Below are 17,884 nucleotides of genomic sequence, written 5' to 3' on the forward strand. Positions count from 1 at the left end.
GCTGCTCCTTGCTCTGAGCAGCTCCCTTGATTTCAGGCCTTTAGTGGATACAGTCAACAAGGTCAAGGACTCACTCAGCAAGCAACAGGCTGGCGACACTGGAAAGAAAATGCAGCTTTTCAGGGATGCGTGCAAGAGAAAAAAAAAAAAAGAAATAAGGGCGCCCATGTTGGAAGAGCTGGCATAGCAACCCATGCCACCGGTCATTCATGCTACAGCAGCATCGGGGAGGTCTGCGCACCGACTAGTGACCATGGTATGAAATGCTATGATATCATGGTAATGCTGTGAAAAAAAGTGTTTCCGAAGATTGTGGGATCTGACAGAAGAGGATGGGTTTCTTACAAGAGCTAGAAGATCATTATTCTTTCATGAAAGACTTAACCATCAGGAGATGGCCCTTCTGCAAAATTTTGCTTAAAAGAGGGCAACTTCCTCCTTATTGTTTTGTAGCTTGAATTTTCTACTGAAATATCTAATATTTCCAAAGAACTTTAACTAAAAATACAAAAGCGTAGAGCAGGAAGACCTATAATAGTCAAAACATGCTGGTGCTTCTCTGACCAAAATAAAGGAAATCGTATATATTGACAGAGCTTCCTGTCACTGAAAGACCAGACGGTGACCAGAAAAGTAATTTATTAAAAAACATATTGATTCAATATGAGTATTGGTGATGGTAGTTCTAAAGCCTGCCTTTGTCCTAAATGGATTTGCGTATGTGCTGAACTCGGGATGCAGGTGTGGGGCACAGCCAAAGTTTTATGGTTGGCACAGCGCCGCACGTTGTTGCTCCTTTGCAGCTCCCTGTTGGCACATTGCTCCTTTGCAGCGTGCATATGTGTGATGTGTGCCACAGCTCCCCTGATTCGCACTGTTTCGTCGTGTTTGCATTTCAGAGGGGTGGTTTGGGCAGGGCACCCTCCTCTCTACTCTGTACAGGTTCAGTATCGTAGGGCCTCCTCCTGCAAATGAAGTGCTTATTGTGTGACTGAGTAGCCTAAAAAAGTGATTTTGCTGCTAAATATTTCAAGGGAACTGGTATGAGTCACTTCAGGAGAGAGCGAGGGTGTATCATACCTGTCTGGATCACCGAGGGAGGAGAGCTGAGCGCCCTGGTTCAAATGCACCCGGCAAGGGAAGGTCTTTTACAATATTTACTGTTAGGCTTTTAAGATAGTTGCTCGGTACAGCAGATAGCAAATACTAAGTGAATATTAGCTGCTACTTGAGTATGTAAGTGCTAAAATGTGTTAAAATCTTCTTTAACCTTTCATGTGGTAGTTTGATTTAATGACTGTGAAGGTTAGTCCTTGCAATTAAATACTAGGGACTTTTGATTGAGGCAATATAATATTTAATAGTGAAATATTGAAACTTGTAGTTATTTTCCAGGTGACTTTTAAAGAGACAAATAATATGTGTGAATTAGGGGTCTCTTTATTTAAAAAATCACATTTGTACATAGACCACCTGGATGTTTATGTAATTATCTCTTAGAAAAGCATAGAGGAATTAATAGGAGTTAAACCAATGTGGTTTAGCAAACATTACTGCTATTTACATTAGTTCTTTTACATTTATGTGTTTGCTTTGCTTGTTTTTCAGTTTTTATTTTAACCTACCTAAAAAAAGATGCGGAAGAGAGATATTAAACTATATTCAACAGTACAAAAGAAATATTTTTAAAAGTCACACTTTTTTGCAACACTTAGTAGACTTTTCCTGCAAGGACTTCTGAAAATATACTTCTGAAATAGTATGATGGATTGGCCAGAGAAGGAGAAGCAGAGCCCTTTCTGGTCTTTGCAAGGCAGCAGGGTCTGGGGTTTGGGGGTGGGATCTGAGGAGAGAGTTCCTCCTAATAGCTGGAAGGGCACATCTCGTAGAGCAGGAAAAATAAGCAAATCGAGCACAGGGAAAGGGAGAGAGACAGCAAGTCTCATACCAAAATAATAACAGTTCTCATGTCTAATCAGGTAGTTATGTTGCCAGTTTCTTTCAAGTCACATTGAATCTTGAGTTCCTCCCTAGCCCAGGAGCTTGTATTCACTGATTAAATATCCAGGAGTCCTGTGAAGAGATTTGAATAGTGGAAACAATATAGTTTTAACAGCAGGGAAGGGGATGATTTGATCAACAGCAGTTTGGGTAAGGCTGGTCTGGAGGAATGAGATGTGACGAGACCGAGATGCAGCAGAAAGCCAGCTCTGGTAGCACTACTTTAAGATGTTGCTTTGAGTTGATCTCCACGTAGGTCAGCCCTTTGGTAACCGCGGGAAGTCTGCTCCAGGGAGAACAAGTAAGACAGATATGGAAGTCTTTCCCCATACCTGAATTTAAAACAAGCTTCCTGGGGTTTGACAGATCCCCAGTGCCGTTTTTTTCACAACTTGTTCATCCACTTCCGAAACAAATGCCCTGTTTCGTGATCATCAGTTGCTGGTGGGGAGCAGCTTTGAGCAGAGGCAACTCCCGTGGCTTACAGCCACGCACAGCACGGTGGCTGCGCGGAACGGGGACACGCGGCGTTTGTTTTGCATCACGACATTGTTGTGGGATTGCAATCTTTGATGGGTCCCTAAAACACTCTGAGACCAAACGTGCGGCTAGCAAAACGAAGTACAACTCAGACCTACCGGCAAAGGTGGCAGGTGATGTTTGTGTGCTGTATCTCCTCAGCTGGAAAAGGCTTTGAAGTAATTGCAGAGGTTTTCCTAGCTAGCTCTCGGCAAAGCATGCAGGGTGCACGGGTGTCACCAGTGGTCCCTGCTTCTCCAGAGATGTTTTTTGATCCTGGGGAGAGACAAATGTGGGTGCCATGACTCACCTGTGCAGCGGGAGGGACACCTGTTAAGGGTTGAGGCACTGCTTCCTTCCTGATTTCTTGTAAGGTAAAAAGTGTTGCCACAATTTTCTTCAAGATTTATATTTTCAGACATTACCATTTTCATTTCGCAAAATACAAGGAATAGCAGCACAGCCCACAGAAGGTCATCAAAAGAGTAGACGCTATTGAAAGACTGTGGATTATACCTACTTCATGGCTTTTTAAAGAAACTCATCATTATTCAACAATCACATTCTCGCTACAGCTAGTCAAATAAAGCAAATAATGATTTGCAGATATGTGGGAAAATTGATGCTGCAGCTTTGCTCCTAAGTTATTTCTTGTTTGTTTACTCATTTGAATATTTTTCACTTGCAAAAGTTTCACATGTTTTATAACAAATATTTAATCTTCTGAAATTCAGAGCTGCTGTGTGATGCTTGCTGCTTGTTCATTATTTTCAGAAAATTTATTGTCCTGTCAAGAAGCCAAACCAGGACAGAGGCATCAGCCAGGAATATCCCAGCAAATTTTCTGCAGCCAGCAGGTGCAACTTGAACCACAAAATCAAAGTTATCATATTCTTCAGAGTGGTGACTAGGGTTCTGTGACTGTAAATCCTTCTGCAAACTATGCACTAACCATGTGCTGTTGAAGCCAATAAAAAAAAAAAAAATTGCACTGAAATCTATGTAACTCAAAATCCACCTGACTTAACATTTAGACCTTGTTAGGTCTGAAATTTAGATTAGCTGGAAAACCTTAGACGCCACTGAAAGCCCAGTCTGGCGCATGCTGTCCCTTGCCTGGATGAAGTGTGAGAGTCAATCTCAGTCCTGTGGATAAGGCGGTGCTTTGTGTGCCAGGAATAAAACCCGAGTTGTGTCAAGTCTTTTAACTTCTTTGTTCGGGTGTTGTTTGTGTCTAGAAAAAGACATCACCTTCTCCCTGCACTAAATGGAGTTAACCAAAATTACCCACTGGCATGTCTCTGTAATAATGACCCTGAACGGTGACCCATGGTTTTGACTCGCAGCTCCATTGGGAGCATTCCCTGGTGCTCTGCAGGGGTCACAGCTCATTCTTATCTGAAACTCTGCTCTGCCAGACGTCCCCGGTGAGATACCTCCTTCTCTGGCTGGCTGGAAGTCAGAACAAGAGCGATAAATTTAAGAGATGTCCTTTTTCTTGCTGATTTTGCCCTGTTACATCCTCTTGGGTGTCAGACAGGTTTCACGTGACATAGTGGCGTCAGTGCAGCTTCCCCACCAGGCTGCTGTTACTTCAGTTTTAGTCTATTAAAGGGAGTAGGAAAAGCACCTAAAAAGGCACCTGCTTGCGATTTCTGCCTCGTGTGACCTTTTGCTGCTGTGAGCTCAAGCCTCCTCCTCTTTCACCTTTCCAGCTCTCAGTGAATGCCCTCCCCACGTGCCTTGACTAATTCAAACTGTTAATCATCCTGGAGCAGAAAATGTCGAGTGTTTTGCTGTGAGAATCTGTTGTTAGACCCGCTCCACAGGAGTGTTCCAGCTTTCAGTAACAAAGAAAACCACTATTGGTTTTAACCAAAACCATCTGAAAACTTCTGATGAGCTTCAGCTGATCCTGGCTTTCTAAGCAGCAGTTTGATGAAAAAGAAAATTATTTAGGGAAAGTCAATTTTCTACTGAGATGTTGTTAAGACAGCTCTTGTTGACCACTACCAATGAAAACTGCTATTAAACATTAATTTTACAATGGGAAGGAAAAATAAAAAAAGTGTAGTTAATATCTGCACCATCGTGTTTCTTTGGAAGGAGTTAGACTCAGGAGCTTGCCCATTTTCATATACCATTTCCCCCATACAATTCTCCAGAACTGGCACCCTGTAGGAACCTATTTGATGCTCACTGCATCACCATTAAATTACACCTTGGGCAAAGCGTTGCCCATCCCTGACGCCGTTCACATGAGGACATGTGTGAATGTGCTCCCTGCACTTTTGGGGTGAGAGTTAAACAGTCCTCTCTGCCTCTGGCATTGCTGGAAGGGCATTTGCTCAAAAGCTTAACTTATCTGTCAATTAAAGCATCCTCTGCGAGTGTCAGAAAGCATTCTCTTTCTCTGCAACTCTGCAGAAGTCCAGCTTCATTAGGAGAAAAAGCTATTTTAATATTTCTTTTTTTAAGCTAGAGAATAAAAGCAGATTTTTATTTGTCTGACCTTTTGTACACAGGTAGAGCTGATAAATTTACCGCTATAACCTAAAATAAATTGATCCAATTACCTGAGCGGCTGCAATATAATCCTCAGCATCCTCCTCCTGGCTTGCAGAGATCTGTGCGTGCTAAGGCAATGCCCCTCTCTTGTTTTCCTTTTTTCCAGAGTAATTACTGCTTATACACTGAATTTGGCAACACAGAGTATTGCTAGGCTCAGAGGAAAATATTTTTGTACTTGTTAGTGCCATCATATTTTATTTCTTAGCATGTTATCAGATAGTTGTAATCACTGTTGTGGCGGTGTCATGCTGTGTGGATGACAGGCTTGTTGCTCTGTAAAATGGGTCCTGCTCCAAAGGGTTCAAAATGGGAATGAACCAAGGGAGAGAAACATGGATGGATGTTGGTGCCCGGAGAGACGGACCTGACAGCAAACCAGAGGTGCTGGCACAGCCAGCGCAGGGCTCAGCATGCTCACTGTCAAGGTTGTGGGATTCAAGTTATCTATTCAGTTTTCTAGTTTTCTTTCTAGGTTGTTTGGGGTTTTGTTAAGTTTAAATGTGTGTCATTTCCTTATTTGAAAATACAACTTTTTTAATATTAATCAGATATTTATATTTTTTGGTGAAAATATACCTGAAATAGTTCTACCACAGGCAATGAACTATCTTCCCTTTTTCTTTTGTTTCTAAATAAAGATTTGAAAAATATTTTTCAGTAGTCTTACAACAAGAAAAGGATCTCTGAAAGCCACTTGATGAGGAATTCTGGGGTAGATGCTCAGCTGGCATCCGTAGTTGTATCTCTAATGAAACCCAAAGCGCCCTGGCTATTTGTGCCAGCTGGGCACCTGCCCCGAGTACTGAGGTGTTTCCTGCGTAAGAGATGTTTTCCAAGGACTGATGGGAATACAGTAATTTATGGTAAGATGGATTTTTAAAAACTGCCTGTTAGGATGTTTTTCAAGTGCCAGTGGTATAGTGCAATGATCGATAAACACTGTAAAGAGGGTGTTGGTCTGGGTGCTGCCTATCCTAATTAGCTCTTATCAAAGGTGTGCTTCAGAAACACAGCTCATTGCCTACCATTCTGCATGACAGTGATGGTCCCATAGGTAGCCAGGAGCAGCAGAGGTCCCCAGCAGGGTGTCCCTCCCTGCCCTGGCACTGCTCCTTCCTGACCACACCAAGGAGAAATACTGAGGCTTCATTGTTGTCCCTTGGTCAGAGAATCATTTCGGTTGGAAAAGACCTTTAAGATCATCAAGTCCAACTGTTAACCCAGCCCTGCCAAGCCCACCACTAAACCATGTCCCTGAGCGCCACGTCTACATTTCTTTTAAACACCCCCAGGGACAGTACCTTCACCATCTCCCTGGGCAGCCTGTACCGGTGCTTGGTCTGCTTGTTTGATCCGTCCTGGATTGTGTACATCCTGGGGCTGGTGCTTCAGGCTGGCCAGAATTACAGAAAACTTTGGTGCTGTCACATCCGGAAAGTGAATTTCCATGCAAATAGGGATTCCCCTTGGCATGCCGCGGATCGTTTTCTGCACATAAGGCTGGTTTGTGAATACATGGTTCCAGGTCGATTTTGCAGTTCTATTTTAATTTACGAGTAGATGTGCAAATGATTTTTTTTCTATTTCTGGACATAATGTTTTCATTTCACTGAAATAAATCCATTACCCAAGGTTGTAATATCTGTATCCAAGCTTTGGCTGGAAAATTAATGTTGTCATTTTCATGGGGATCACCACAATCATTATGTACTTGAATTCCCTAAAGCTCTCTGGCCATCTCGTTTGGTCTTCTCTGTGTCCTGGCTTTCAGGTTTCACTCAGTCACATTCGCATCCAACTCAGCAGCTAAGTAAAACTGCAATTTTGACTACAGTAGAGATTCCAGAAATGTATGACCTGATACTTTCACAATCTGGTCAAATTCCTTTGAATTTTCTGTCTAGTTATAAGACCAAGCAAGATCTATGAGCCCAGCACCGTAGGAGGATTCTTACTGCATCAGAAGAGTATCTTCATGAATCTTTTCTGCCAAATTCTTCAGCATTATTATGAACTCTCAATTTTTTTTCACAAAATAAAGACTACTTTATTTTTTTCATTTATTTAAGTATATATGCTTTTGCTTTCTGCAGGCCTCTGTGGGAACCAAGGGAATATTGTGTCCCATAATCTCAGTTTTGCCACCAAACCTCTTGTTAGTTATCTTTAAGCCGTAATGCTATTTATAGTTTATGGCACTTACTGTTATCTTTTTCAATTGTGTACATATTAGATTTTTATTTATCTAGAAGAATATAGTGTTTGTTTAGCTTTAAAAAGATACAGACAGACTGCAGTTGAGAAGCTCGGTTACCCACCTACTTCTGGAAATTGTTGGAGGCATTTTCTTGGAGATCATGCCCTACCTATACACAGGGATAAGAATAGCTGTAAATCACTTTTAAGAGTTGTAATGACTAAATAATTTACCTGTCCAGACTTGCATAGCGCTTCCATTGTTCCCATTTCTGAGTGTTCTTATATGGCACCAAGAAAAGACTGACTCATCGAGTCTTCGCAGGGTGCAAAGCAAGGGTGGCTCTGCAGCAGCTCCTAACAGAGCAGACAGGCAGGCAAAGGTGCTCCTCTGTCCCCTGCCTCCCCAGGCAAAGGGTCCTGGGGTCTGGGGGAGGCGGAGGGGGGGGCTTTGGTGGGTCTCATCATTGGAGAAGCACGGTGGAGGAGGGCTGGCAGGGTGGCTGCTGCAGGCAGAGCTGCCGTCTGCTCCCAGCCACACTGCCTGGCACATCCTTTGCCATCAGAAGGTTTTTAGTGGGTAGTTTGTTTTAGCGGCGCTGGGTCAAGAGCAGTTTAGTGGTCCCAGTTGAGTATTTATACAAATCCCTTGGAAGTGATCACTGTTGAAACGGGAATGCTCTCCAGCCCTTGGCGTCAGTCTGGCTGCTTCTCTGCGGTAGCCAGGAAGCTGATTTGAATTTACCTTTTGGTGTTGTTTTTTACTGCATTAAATAAAATGAAGTCAGGACCTGGAAAGCTTAAAGTGCCATTTCATTTTAGTTTTCAACTGTGTATGAAAATAATCCTCAGAATAACTGCAGGCACCCAGAAAGAACAGGTGGAGGATGGAGAGACATGGGAAAAACGACTGCGTAGGGCTGGAAATCGTGTAAGGCTTTGCCAGCATCGTAATGAGTCCTGCAGTGCAGATGAATAGAGTGATCTTTCCCCCGCATGTTTCAGCATCCAGTGATCTGCTGGAGGCTGTATTCCCACCACCGGTTTTAACTGCCACTCGTAGGCGTATCGTGCCCGGCCAGGTCTGACTCTGCTCTGACTTTAACCTCCAGAACAAAAAACCACAACGAGTTGTCCAAATGGCTGCAGCACTTTGTCTAAAGGAATAGTTCCTGACCTTTGCCTTAAACCTGCTGCACGACATCCTCACTGGATCTCTTCCTTTCGGTTAGCTCTGGACATCACCGTCTGTTTGCACCATTAATGAACACTGAGCTGTTCTCAGAGAATTATCCTGAGAAGCTCCAAGGTCTCCTTCTTGAAAGACACCACATGATTAGGCTCCAATAGCTTGGACTTCATTAAGAACTGGGATTTCCTTTGCAACTGATGAATCCGTTACGTGCATGGGGTTTATTACAGATTTACTCGGTACTCAGTATTCTTCCGCAGCTGCTCTGAGCCACATTCAGATTTAAATCCCCAATGATGCCCCCAGCATTGCAGTCCACTGTATGGCCTGTGAAGGTGAGCAGCACATGTCTTGGGGAGCCCACACCAACATCTGATTGACAGCTCAGGTACTGTGAACTCAGCAGCTCTTCTTTCCCTGTATCACCTGTCTTCAAACCCTTTAATAACACACAGTATGACCCCCATCCACCAGTGCACCCTAATCCATGGGAGCTTGGGTTGTTGTGTTTTGGGGTGTTTTTTTAAGAGGTTTCGCTAAGGGACCTTGTTACAAAAAGAAAAGGAAAAAAAAAAAAAGAAAAAAAAAAAAAAGAGGAAAAACAGAGCTTTACTGTCAAGTCTACTGCCTGCCTGCTATAGGGACTCCAGTAATGTGGCTTCTCTGAGCAGCTTTGCCAAGGAAGTCTGCAGAGTTGTATATCAAACAAAAATGCACAGACTTCCTTAAGTTTTAGGTTCAGAACAAATGGTATTGGAGGAAGGTAAAACTCATTAAAACACTTGAGTAGACATTAGATGTGTTATACTGGCTGTATTGATCTATACAAGCACAGATCAGACAGCAGACTTCCATGCATCTAATTCTGGTTTATTTACACATATATATTAATGAATATTTTTTTTTGTTATAAAAGCACACAAACCCCATCACCAACAATGTAATATGTAATACCTACTTTGTAACCTATAAAATACTCACTGATGTGCCCTGGGAGACAAAGTGCTGCCTCTGCTGGAAGTTGAAGAAATGCCGCACATTTTTCTTGAGAGTAATCTTCAGAGCCTGGGCATGTTATATCAGAGGCACAGGCATAGACACAAAATAAAAAAAAAATAAAATAAAATTGACTGCCTAGCCCAAGCCTTCATTACCAGGCAGGATACAAATCCTAGCAAGTGACTCTGTAACTTTAAAAAAAAAAAATAATCGAAGGAGAGAAGAAAGGCTGCCTTTTTAAGCTAGAATGACTCTGACTTTCCACTGCACATCCCTCAGGCAATAAAATAATTTACAGTATGTTTCAATCAGATATTGGAAACAGCGCTTGCTCAAATTGTCTCAGCTTCACTGGCATTTTAAATACATGGTGGTTTAGCACTGTTCCCCAGCTGGGAGGGTGTGAGTCCCACCTCCCGCATGGCTCGGTCCATCACGGGCTGGTCTGCAAGGTAGCAGTGTGGTCCCCTGCCAAACTAGACCCTCAGGCCTTGGGTAAGAGGGTGTCACAGACCTGATTTATCATTTATTGGTCTTGTTTTCTGTGGTACAAATCCTACCCCAAGAGTATTTAAAGGTTACTCCTTCTCTGTAGCTGACACATATAGTTGCTAGAATAGCATTCCTGTTGGGTGGATCAAAGAAAAAGTGGCCGTGAATACAACAGAAACGGAAGCAGAGGCATCAGGTTTTCGTATTTATTCTTGTTGCTGAAGCTGGGAGAGAGAAACTAATTAATTAGTTTAGCCTAGAATGCAAATTGAAGAAACCAAATCAGCAGGTGAAGTCTGTGCTCAAGGCCACACAGTCAAAATAAATTCAGTGGATGGTATGTTTTCTCCTTAACAAATCTTAAAGTCCATGATACGATCCTCACCATGAAGAGCAGCTGCCTAGTTTAAAACAAGCAAGCATCCTTGCTGTCATTTCTCTTGATAGCTAGGAAGCCTTTATTTTCTATTTTATAATCCTTGAGACAAGAATGTACTTAGGCTAAAAAAATCATTAAACATTAATATAAAGCCTTTTTTAACTTCAGACTGTTTGCTTTCCAAAGATAATTGTTTAGGAGAATGAACTGTACTCCCTTTGCGGCTTTTCCATGTATTTTTCAAAAACTAATACTAGAATTATGAAAGGTAGGAATAAGTACAGCAAAGTAAATTAAATCAAATTGGTAAAGCCTTAGGGAAGAGCTAATGCAAATGAATTAAAGACATGTAAGTTCCAAAAAACTACAGAGTAAGTTTCCTTCTGAGCATCATTACTCTCAGAACATGCCCAAGACACTAGCACCTTCCCTAGCTGTGAAGGCACTATCTTGTAAAAACAAAAAACAGAAAAATAAAGTGTTAGCTCTGGCTACTATCATATATTGTAGCATTTATCATCCTTTTCCTTTTCCATTAACCTTATTACCTCAAAAAGTGTAACTCTGAAATGAGCAAGCAAAGTTAATTTTCTTTTTCTGTCACTGGGTATCATCTGTTCATGGATAGATGGAAATTCTGTATTTTAAAGACTATTTTGACCTTAAAGGCAGGGAAACTTTCATTTAAAAGCTGTTTATAAGGTTAAAGCATCTTATAAGTAAATAAGCCAGGGGAACAAGAAAGAGGGGATGGAGTACCAATATAAGTTAAAAGTCATTAAAGCAGAACTGCCATGGAGAAGTGAACAGATAAATATTCTTCGCTGAATATGGTGCATCAAATAGAAACAGCAAAACAAAAGGGGATGTTATTACAAATTGTGGACACGTCTTGGGTATTCAAACAGTAAATGAGCTTGTAAGTAACGGGAGAAAATGATGGCCAAATCATCCATTAAAGGCTATTTACACATCACATAGCTTTCAGAAAGTTCCTGTCCCAGAGCTGTCCAGTGCCCTCTGCACTCTCCCTGGCCCCCAGGCGCTCAGGACCGGTGGAGGATTCCGGGCCAGGTGGGTCTTCGGTTAGATGCTGTTTGAGCATCCTTATGTTGTATTATTTTATAAGGTAATCTGCGTCCTGCTCAAAGCTGGTGATAATTTCACCTGGATTTAAAAGTGTATTTTGGTGCTGGCTATGAGGGTAAAGGCAGTAGGGTGGAAGAGGTTGGGGATATGGCAGCATCACAGCTGAAATGGAAAGAAAACCAGGAGAGCTTCTCAGGGTGGAGAAATGCCTGGGCAACAGCCAATATTAGTAAATTTGATTAGTAATTTATCTGATATCCACTATATGTCATGATTTAGAGGGTATTTGGAAAGTATGAACAATTGTAAAACAGGGCGGTTAGAGGAAGATATGATAATCTGTGAAAGGTAGGTCAGGCTTCACTAGCTGAACAGCTCTCCCTTCGAAGAAAGCTGAGATCTGACACATTTTCTTTCCCTAGAATAACTTTTATCTTTAAGCCAACAATTCCCTGCAAAGCTGCTGCCTTGGGATGCTATTAGTGAAGCAGAATAAGGTGGAGAAACTGTACAGTGAGGGCAGATGAAGATGCTATTGAGTTGTGTTGAAAGGGCAAACATCAGGTTGGAGAGAGAGAGACTGGTGGAATTTCTTACGGATTTATCTTCTTTTGTATTTTGTATTCTGTACCTGGGTGCAAAGAATAGTTGTACCGTAATGAAATTTTCTGATGACACAAAATTGGGGGGTATTATCAATGGAAAGAAGGCATGTGGTATTGAAGATTTAGGATTTCTGGCCTTTTATTTGCAGTTATTTGTGGCTGTACTGCAGTCCATGGACCAGTTAGGAATCTGGCTTCAAGATTATACAGAGCTATATGGTATTTAATCTACGAAAAAGAAAGGTCAGGCTTGGATCGATGGAGTTTTGAATCGGTAGTTTCCACATCATCTCTTCTTCATCAGTCATTTTTGGGGGAATCTCAGTCAGGAGCAATTGTCCTCAAAGTTAATATCTGCCATTACATCACCCTGTACCACTGAGCCCTGTATCCCACCTCTGATGCTATCCACCACTGCTGCCTCTCTGCTCACCTTGCTGCTGAATCATGGTTGTCTCCCAGTAATTCCAAACTTGGATCGTGATACAAGGCAAATGGTGATTATTGCAATGAGCTACAAATGCAATAGCTGGACGTCATGAGCTCTAAACATGTTGTCTTAATGTGACAGTCTTCAGCATTTACCTTAATTTCAAGTACTCTGTGTTTAGCTGGATTCTTGTCTAAGCAGGAGGTGGGGACCAGCGGTACATGTGCAAGTACAGCTCCTAATTTAGTGGAGCTGAGGGCATCTGTTCACAGTTTCCATTACGTCGGGAATTCAATATCAGGAGCCTGAAGGTTATTGCTATCTGTGATGGGGAAGCCAACCAATGAAGAACCTGAGGACAAGATGCCATTGGAGAGAGAACGGTGAAAGAGAGCTCCTTCTGAAAGGAGCACAACAATGACTCTGTGAAGTTTGTTCTCTTGTCAGGGCTTTTATATTTTTATGTTTTATGTCTGTGAGACAGCTCTTTTAATATGGATGCGGAGATTTCATGTATCTTAGTGGCACAGGAGGCTTTCAAGGTTTCTTCTTTCTCATGGGCTAAAAAATGAGCTGTTTTGTTTGGGTTTTTTTAAGGGGCAGAATGTCTTATTACTCACTGTTTTGGATACAAGTGCAAACACATGCACGTTTTTCACGTATGCTACTTGATCTAAATAACTCTGCTGACAAGAATTAAGTGCCAGCATTATTCTGTCCAGGTTACCCTTATACTTCTGCAATGATTGAAGTTATCAAACGGCAAATGGGAGAGTGAAGTTAGGTTTTTGCATACACTGTATGTTGGCTATATTTTATTTATTTTGTATTTTGCTGGAATCAAAAGTCTGTCAGTTTGTAGCTGCAAATCTGAATTATTTAAAATGCAGTTTAATTCAAGTTATGGGAAAACGGCCCATTCTGTGCTTACTGTAATGTCAAAACTACCACCTGAGTGGATAGAAAAGATTAATATATGATTATGTATTTGTTGAAGCCTGAAGGTAGCTGCTGGGATGGGATGTGGAGGGGTATCTGTGCTGCTTCATCAGTCCATCATCTGCCACTGCAAAGTCAGGTCCCCCACTGAACACAGAATCGCTGCCTCGAGTCTGTGCCACAGTCATTGCTGCCTTGTGCACTTCATCTGAACCAAGCCAGGGCTTTTATCTCTTTTGCTCCCCCTTCCTCTTTCAGAAAGTCCCATGTCTTGCAGTCTGTGGCTCCCCTGTGAGGTCTGGGAGGGCTGAACCTCCCGGGCTGCATGGGCACAGGACCTCTCGATGCATCTCGAGTGATAACATCAGCAAAGCAGCACGATGTCGTTAAGTACTCATCAGAAAACATCAATAAGCAGGATGCAATGCTTTGGATGTGTACATTTCTGTTACTAGCTGATTGGTATCTATTGAGATTGTGTACTTATTGTTATTGAGCTCTCCTCTCGTGGATGCTGGGTGATGCTGCGGTGCTCGAGCCTTTCAGCAGTGGCTGGTTAACTCTGTCTTTCATGCTAATTTGCTTACGAATCTCCTGCTCTCCCTCCTTGTCTCCCACAGACCCCCCAGCCGTGGAGCCCACCTTCCTGGAGATTCGTCAAGGTCAAGGCCGGAGCATCACCATGAGCTGCCGGGTCCTGAGGGCATATCCCACCCGGGTCCTCACCTACGAGTGGCGCCTGGGCAGCAAGCTCCTGCGTACTGGCCAGTTCGACATGCAGGACTCCACCGAGTACACCGTCAGCAGCCTCTCCCGCGACAGCTACGGCATCTACAACTGCAACATCATCAACGAGGCGGGTGCTGGCCGGTGCAGCTTCCTCGTGACAGGTAGGCTCGGCCAAGTTTTGGTGCGCTGAGACGGTGGACAGCGAGCTTCAGGCTTGTGTGTCGTTGGGTAATGTTACTCCTGCTTCAGCTAGGGAATTACTAAAGAGATGCATCCTTCAAAGTAGAGTCATGGCTGAAGGCATCTGGTTTGGATTCTGGAGAGGTTGGTAACAAAATAGGAGACTTAGCTTGTTTCACTGGTTAAAGATAAAGGATAAAGATTTTTATGTGCAAAATGTAAATATCCCTGCTCTGCAGGCATCTGTTGGTCTGCTTTTGAGAGAGGCCTGGGAGAGTCATCAGGCAGCAGATGTCTTTAGTTGAAATTTGAAATAAGGCCTGAATTTTCCTTTTCTTTCGGTACATTCAGCAAGCTCGGAGACTGGAGTGGGCAGACCACAGTCTCAAGCAGATTTGAGCTGCCCGAGTACAGAGGGGTGGTGAGCTTTGTTCCTTTTCTTAAAAAGCAAAGGACGGTGTGAAGTTAGAACACGAGATCACAGACTCAGGGAGGGTGTGCACCCCCTGCCATGTTCTGCCTGTGCTGTATAATTAATGCTCTGGATTTTGTGAAACTTTATATGTATTTTACCTTTAGTGTCTGGGATCTGAATGTTAAACTGAGTGTTTAGACAGGCAAGTCTTGATTCTTCTTTAGTTACCATGACTGGAAGACTCAGCTGCCTGATCCTGCAACACTCCGTGCCTGCAGCATGTGTGGTGCCCAAGCTGAGGTCCTCTGGTCCCTGGAATCCCATCAGCTGTAGGTCCCCATCTGCCTAGTCTGGTTGTCCAGGCACTAATTTAAATCACCGGAGGTAAAAAAGCATCTCTATTAAAAGAACCCTCTCCTCCCAAGGTCTGCGGTGGGTCAGGAGCCCCCTGTTCCTCTGCACCAGCTGTGAGGGGTGTCCAACCACCTGCTTTGTGTGGGCTGTCTCCAGCAGTCTGCATGAGCAGCCCCAGCCCCCCTAGGGATGTCAGAGCAGTAGCCCCATTTCATCTCAAAATCCCTCCTGTCAGCTGCTTGAAAAGGAGTGATGGGAAAAGAAACCAACAAGAAACTCAGAATATCTGGAGGAGAACTGTCTTAGAAGGAACCATCCCCCATTGTAGTTGAGATTTTATTCTCGTTAACCGACTTGCTCCGTCTACAACCAGATCTAAAAGAGGTTTTGCTTTTGGGGTTGCTGGAAGCTCCCTGAACCCTGGCAGCGCTTAGGAAAATGGGCGTTATTATCAGCTTCACTGCTACCAGCATAAGGGGCATGGATTTAATGGAAGAGCTGCAGAGCACCGCTTGGGGACCCTGTTCTGCACAAGTCCTGGGGACCAGGGTAGACCCTCTGTACACACCTGTTCTGGAAATAAAGGAAATAATTTGACTCAAACATCCAGTGTTTGCCAGTAAAATTTGGGTTTATAGGAAAAAAACGTGGGCCTGCTTTCATGTGGATACTTTTGCCTGCTTTCATGTGGATACTTTTTTTTTTTTTTTTCCCTTTTGAACCAAGTTGAACGGCATCTTGCTGGCAGGCATTTCATCGGGCCAGCGGCGCATGGCACAAAGGTGGTGGGAACACAGCGAGCACTCCAGTGACCGATGGCTCTGCTTCTTTCACAATGTAATCAAGCCTTTGGCTGAATTATCATTCAGAGCCTGCATGGAGGTATTTTCGCAACCACCAACTTCTCCAAATCATTGGAGTTTATTCCAAAAGGTGGCTCCAAAGGAAAGCAACGAAACAGTCTTTTTCCTCAAATGAGTAAATGCAGTTCAATTTGCTGTTCATCATGCTTTGGACCCGAGACTGTGGAAACCTATTCTAAGGCAATTATTTTGCCAAGACTGAGGCAATCTGAGTGGCTTTCTGTGATTTATTACCATGCCAAAGCAAGCCACATAACTGAAAATTAGTACTAAAATGGTTTTATTATATACTCTGCCTTGCGTCCCTCCGTGTGCCTTGCTCATTTTCAGTTTATACCATTATGCGAATTTATGCGGTATGGTTGGGTTGAGGATGCTGAAAGTAACATTTGGACTTTCACGCTTTCCTCAGTCCTTTAAGGTTAAAACTGACGTATTCAGTAAATATATTCTTTGACACGTGGAGTGGAAACTGCTCTCAGGAAAGTGCAGCAGCTGTATTCTTGTCCCAAGTCTCATCAGGACAGATGAAGTTAAAGCACTGGGGAACTTGAAATGTGTAGAAGAAAAATGACAAAGTGGTTAAAAAAGAGGCTTACATTTCACTGGGAATGTGAATATTGAAAAGAAATGGGTTACTTCTTAGACACACGCACAGAGAAAAAAGCCAAATAAATAACCCGGTGGCAGGAATCTGGCGATAGCGGAGAGCTTTTCTTTTGGTTGGAATAATGGGAGTTGTTGTAGCCCATTTTTTAGTCAGTTTTATTTCCAGATTTTCATGTGGTAGTGGTGTGCTGCAATGCTCACATTGCAGGGGCTGTGGAGAAGCATTGGTATGCTAAGAGAAAGGTTTTCAGTACAGTATTAAAAGCAGCCTGGATGAAAAGATTTCTACTGGCCCTAGAGTTTGCAAAACCTGTTTTTACTGCATTTGTATTTTGAGCCAGATTTGCGAAGATGAAAGCAAAATAAATCATATGTGGAAAAGGGGGTTAATTTATATCAGGTGGGCCAATCTGAGGCGGATTTAACCTGCTACTGTCTTAACAATAAATAAGAACACACAAGCAAAATTGTATTTGTGGGAAAGCAAAGCTGAATTTATGCTACTCACAGCTTCACTATCTGTATGTTTTATTCAGTGGCTGATAGCACATATCATAGCCAAAGAGCAACACGGCAGTGTGTTGTTAAAACCCTGCCAAGGCTGGAAGCAAAGAGAGGAAAAAAATAAAAATGTAGAGGATGTCATGAGTGGCAGTCACTCTTGAAGCCTCCATGCAGGTGGAGGAAGGATCTGAGGGCTGGAGGAAGAGGCTGGGTAAGCACGGGGAGGGTCCCGCTCCCCAGGGAGGCTGCTGGTGGGGGGTGGTCCTTGAGGGGCAGACCTGAGCCCTCCCTGGGTCACATCCTGGCTCCTGCCAGCCCAGACTGCCTTGGGGACACCCTTTTCACAGTACTTGAGCTTCCTCAAACTCAAGCTTGTTTTCCTTGTGTTTTCCAAGTTTCCAACATGCATGGGATTGGTGAAGCAAGCCCTCGCGTTGCTGTCGGGAGGGCTGGTGCTACAGTGGGGTTTGTTTAGCAATACTCGGCACACCTGGGGAGCTGCTCGGGATTAAGATTACCCATAATTGAGATTACCTGGCAAGTCTTGGCATTACACTTCTGTCTTCGGGTCTGGGAATTTTGGCAATCTTTAACCACTTGCGCTGAAATTTGCTATGCTGGTTGCTGCCGCAGGCTGTTCACAAAAGCTGCTGTCCAAAGATATTTTTTTATGTAAGGGAAACAATATTTTTTTTCATCCAGGTTAGGTTCTTGCAGCTGTTTAATCAGCATGTTTACAGGGGCCAGATACACATCCTTGCATGGTTCCTTAAGTTGCATTGTGAAATCTATCACATTCTTGGGTTCTGGCTTGACGA

The 17,884-nt window shown here is 43.1% G+C and overlaps 1 protein-coding gene across 1 annotated transcript in view; it reads left to right on the forward strand.

Moving 5' to 3' along the window:
• Nucleotides 1-17,884, forward strand: part of MDGA2 (MAM domain containing glycosylphosphatidylinositol anchor 2) — a gene marked incomplete at its 5' end in the record, with an annotated part of 252,942 nt that overhangs the window by 152,439 nt on the left and 82,619 nt on the right. The window contains one exon of the mRNA XM_027795564.2: nucleotides 14,033-14,302. Within this exon, the coding sequence (XP_027651365.2) occupies nucleotides 14,033-14,302 (270 nt within the window). The remainder of the gene's footprint in view (nucleotides 1-14,032; nucleotides 14,303-17,884) is intronic.

This window comes from Falco peregrinus, chromosome 1 (genome assembly GCF_023634155.1).
Source record: "Falco peregrinus isolate bFalPer1 chromosome 1, bFalPer1.pri, whole genome shotgun sequence".
Taxonomy (NCBI): Eukaryota; Metazoa; Chordata; class Aves; order Falconiformes; family Falconidae; genus Falco; species Falco peregrinus.